Source organism: Triticum aestivum, chromosome 5B (genome assembly GCF_018294505.1).
Source record: "Triticum aestivum cultivar Chinese Spring chromosome 5B, IWGSC CS RefSeq v2.1, whole genome shotgun sequence".
Classification (NCBI taxonomy): domain Eukaryota; kingdom Viridiplantae; phylum Streptophyta; class Magnoliopsida; order Poales; family Poaceae; genus Triticum; species Triticum aestivum.
In genome coordinates this window covers 414848909-414852961 of record NC_057807.1, presented here as the reverse complement: position 1 = coordinate 414852961, position 4053 = coordinate 414848909, and the positions used below count along the sequence as shown (strand labels likewise).

The 4053-nt window shown below is 51.1% G+C and overlaps 1 protein-coding gene across 1 annotated transcript; it reads left to right on the top strand.

The window, feature by feature from the left end:
• Positions 1 to 215: 215 nt before the first annotated feature.
• On the top strand, positions 216 to 3107 carry LOC123112170 (thylakoidal processing peptidase 1, chloroplastic). Its single transcript, XM_044533103.1, has 6 exons — positions 216 to 1361; positions 1453 to 1521; positions 1610 to 1678; positions 1812 to 1898; positions 2432 to 2499; positions 2591 to 3107. The coding sequence occupies exons 1-6, from the start codon at positions 531 to 533 to the stop codon at positions 2712 to 2714; spliced, it is 1248 nt and encodes a 415-aa protein (XP_044389038.1). The 5' UTR covers positions 216 to 530; the 3' UTR covers positions 2715 to 3107.
• The last annotated feature ends 946 nt before the right edge of the window (positions 3108 to 4053 follow it).

The following is a 4053-nucleotide window of genomic DNA, read 5'->3' as shown; positions in this document are numbered from 1 at the left end:
CAGCGCGCGCGCTAAAAGGTTTTTTGCGCGCGGCGCTATAGCGCGGCTGTTGGAGATGCTCTAATAAGTTTGCTCATTTCTCACTTCTTTTCCTCTATCGTTGAGCCCATTTCCAATATTGCCGGGAAAATTCTCAAAAATAGCCAGGGGATGTCTACCTCACCGTCAACAGTGAGCGCGCACGCGTTTATATACACCACCCGCCCGTCGGCCTCGCGCTTTCCCTCCCCCACAACACCCACACCGCCGCCTACCCCATTGACCGCCGCCGTTGACCTCGCCCCTCCGGCGAGGCCGACTCGCCGGGAGCTAACCCCGCCGCCGCCTGACCCCTCCGCACCTCCCCCGAGCCACCACCGCCCGACCCACCGGCCTCTCCCCCGGCTCGCCGCGGCCTCGCCATCCCCGCCCAGCCGCCCCGCCGGTATGGTCTACAATCAGTAGCCGATCGCGTCCCCCGTTGGTCGTTCTCCCCCGACCGCCCAATCCAGCTCTTCTCGGTAACACTACGGCTCCTCTGCTTGCTCGCCATGGCGATTCGCATCACCGTCTCCTACTCCGGCTACGTGGCGCAGAGCCTCGCTGCGTCGCTCGGCCTCCGCTGCGGGTCCTCGGCCTCCGCCGGGTGCCGCTTCCTCCAGGAGGGGTCGTGGCGCCCCTTCTGCATCTTCACCTCCTCTCGCCACCAGTCCGAGCGCCTCCCGGCCAGCGGCGGTGACCGCCATGACGCCGCCGACGACCACAATCACCCCAAGCCCCAGGCCCTCGCCGCCACCGCCGCCGTCTCCGGAAGCCACTCTCTGTTCCCTTCGAGGCCCTACTCTTCGTCCAAGCCGCCGCCGCCGCCTCTCGCCGTGGGATTGCTGTCGGTGCTCGCCCAGGGTTCGACGGCGGGGTCGTCGACGGCTGGGATCTCCGGCGCCGCGTCTCTGGCCGGCTCGTCGTCGATTTCGATCGGGCTGTTCAACCCGGCGCACCTCCTCCCGTTCTTGCAGACCGCGAGGTGGCTCCCCTGCAGCGACCTTGCCCCCTCGTCGTCTTCGGCGCCATCGTCCCCTCCTCCCACGCCGCCGCTGCCTTCGATCCGTCCCTCCAGGAAGACGTTCAGCGGTGTTCCAACCGCCGGAGCTTCCGCTTCTGCTTCTGGCGCGATTGCCCGGAACATCGGTGCTAGTGCCACAATGAGCAGGAGCAACTGGCTGTCCAAGTGGGTGAGCTCGTGCTCCGACGACGCCAAGACGGCCTTCGCCGCCGTTACCGTGCCGCTTCTCTACAGCTCCTCCCTTGCCGAGCCGAGGTCCATCCCGTCCAAGTCCATGTACCCCACCTTCGATGTTGGTGATCGGATTCTCGCTGAGAAGGTAAAACATTTTGGGAGGATTGCTATCTGATGATTAATTTGGTGTTTTGCTACCTGGTTTCTGATCTTTGCTGTGATAATGTGATCTGTAGGTGTCATATGTATTCCGGGAACCAGAAATCTTGGACATTGTCATCTTCCGTGCTCCCCCAGCTCTTCAGGTATGATGATTTCCAGTCTCTCCAATTTAGTGTTTCCATGATTCATACTGGTGAATTTGATGCTAATTTGAATGCAATCTTATGGCAGGATATGGGCTACAGCTCCGGTGATGTGTTCATCAAGAGGGTTGTGGCCAAGGGAGGGGACTACGTCGAAGTAAGCCTTTATCCCAATGGTAGTGCCTTATGTTTGTTTTTCTACGTTGCTACTAGTAATTGCTGTGCTGCAAAAAAGTTTGATTCTTTGCTCGAGCCGAGCTATAACAGTTGTTCACTTGGTTCTTTGATAGGTGCGTGATGGCAAGTTACTGGTCAACGGGGTACTTCAAGATGAAGAATTTGTGCTGGAGGCACACAACTATGAGATGGAACCATTGGTATGTTTATCTTCTATGTCTAGTCTCTAGTGTCTCTACCACTACGTATTTTGTACGCTGTGAGCTGTGCCATCATTGTACATTATATGATCTTTGAATATTTAGGCTTTTTTGCGGTTGCTGTGCTGAATTGAGCTGAATTCTGGGACCTGGAATTAGTTAGGATAATATTTACTACTGCAAGTAAGATTTTTCTGTTAATGTCTAAAGAAGATATCTTCCAAACCAACTGTTATACCTGCGAGCGAATATACATAAATAAGTGCTTATGAAAGCCACTGCGATGACAAAAGGAGCCTTAGCTGACATGATCCCATTGAAATGTTTGATTTTTGCTCAAAGCAAACAGAATCTGAAATTTTGGAATGAATTTGGCATTAAAAGTATCAATTGCGCCGCATACCGGCCCACTAGTAGCAGAGAATATCTCACCCAGCGTTGCATATCTCCTTGCATATTCATACATGACAATGCCTATAGAGATGTCAGCCTTTCCGATTTCGGCGAACTAATCGCTGCTGTTATCCTTGCAGCTTGTACCGGAAGGGTATGTGTTTGTGCTGGGAGACAACCGTAACAACAGCTTGGACTCCCATAACTGGTATGCTCCGAACCGAGCTCCATTTTCAACCAAAGCTTCAGCTACATATTAGAATCCAGGTATGATTTCTTTGTGATCTGTGATGTTTCAGGGGGCCGCTCCCGGTGAGGAACATACTTGGGAGATCCGTGTTCCGGTACTGGCCACCGTCGAAGATAACGGATACAAGATACTACCAACCCGATGCGGCGCTCTACGCGGTGGGGATGTCGTGACGACTCGTGCCTCCGGTGATGCTGTGGCAACCAACGCGCTCCGCCGATGGGCTGAGCTTCAATCCTCTTGTTTCATTGAGAGTTTGTATTTAGAACTGTGGATGAATTCCTGTTCCGTTCGTTTTTCGCTGCCTACTGGCAGGCGCTTGTTGAATAACCACGAAAAGCATGGTTATGTGTAGAGAGAGAGAGAGCAGCTGCTGAGGGAGCATTCATTCATTCATTTTGCTTCAGAGCTGGACAAATTTTGTTCTGCTTCCAGCAAGCTGGCTGGGAGATGTAAGGTACAGTATATTAAAAAAAAGAAAAAAATGTAAGGTACAATCTGTTACAAAAAAAAAAGACGAATGCAAATGCAATGGCCAGCTGCTCTGTGGTTTTTTTTTGTGTGTACTGAAACAGCTTTTTTTGCTTACTGTCGAAACTGAGTTGGCATTGTGATTTAGGCCCCCTTTGTTTGGGCTACAGATTCCTGAGAATCAGCTGTCGCTGAGATTCTGAGAATCAGTTGTGGCTATGGATTTTGAGAATCCGAAGCTGACTGTTTGTTTGCCCTGCTATAGAAAAACCACAAGTGTTGTGTAATGTCCACAATGCCCAGAATACACAAATGGTCAATCATAAACTTGCAAAAGCTTATCACATTCATGGAACAGTTCATTAATCTTGCTCCAAGTGTAGTGAAGTCTGAACTTCATCTGAATCACGAGCGAATTACTGCACTCTTTTAGCGTGAGTCATTACATTCTCTATTTTATTTAATGGGAGTTACGTTCTCTTTTAGTATCACATGAGTTGTGCCGCAACCAACGATTAGTTGCAAATATGATAACTTGTGATGTTAACGTGTTCATGGTAGAAATAGAAATGAGGGTTCTTATATGCCTTGTTTTTATTTGAAAAAAAACTCTTGACATCCTAGAATGCTAAAAATTTCTACCGTTGAATGATGTTATTTGAAAAAATGTTGTTGTTTACTACTCCCTATTTCCGTGAGTCGAATCAAATGTTACACAATGGGACATGAGATCAGTTACCAATGGACCATTGGGCCAACTCCACGCCCTCGAGCAAAACAAAGGGCCGGCCCATTCCCATACCTGGACCCAACCCCCAGCTTGCCTATCGGCCGCATTGCCCCACTTCATCCTTCATTGCGACGCCCAGGCCGACGGGAGCTCCGGTTCGGCGCCTTAAGCGCCCGAATAGGTCCTGGCGCCCATGTGCCCCCGTTCGTGTGCCGGTCCAAGAAGAAGGCAAGCGCTCGACTGGGTTCCTGTCGCTCGATCGCGGTTGACCGGTCAATGTTAACTTTTGAAGAAATACAATAATTTTAAAA

What these genes read in the sequence shown, in the direction of transcription:
- LOC123112170 (XM_044533103.1), top strand. Translation starts at nt 531, where the DNA reads ATGGCGATTCGCATCACCGTCTCCTACTCCGGCTACGTGGCGCAGAGC. An exon ending in AGGGAGGGGACTACGTCGAA is followed by an intron (nt 1,679 to 1,811) that starts GTAAGCCTTTAT and finishes GTTCTTTGATAG; the next exon opens with GTGCGTGATGGCAAGTTACT. An exon ending in AGCTTGGACTCCCATAACTG is followed by an intron (nt 2,500 to 2,590) that starts GTATGCTCCGAA and finishes GTGATGTTTCAG; the next exon opens with GGGGCCGCTCCCGGTGAGGA.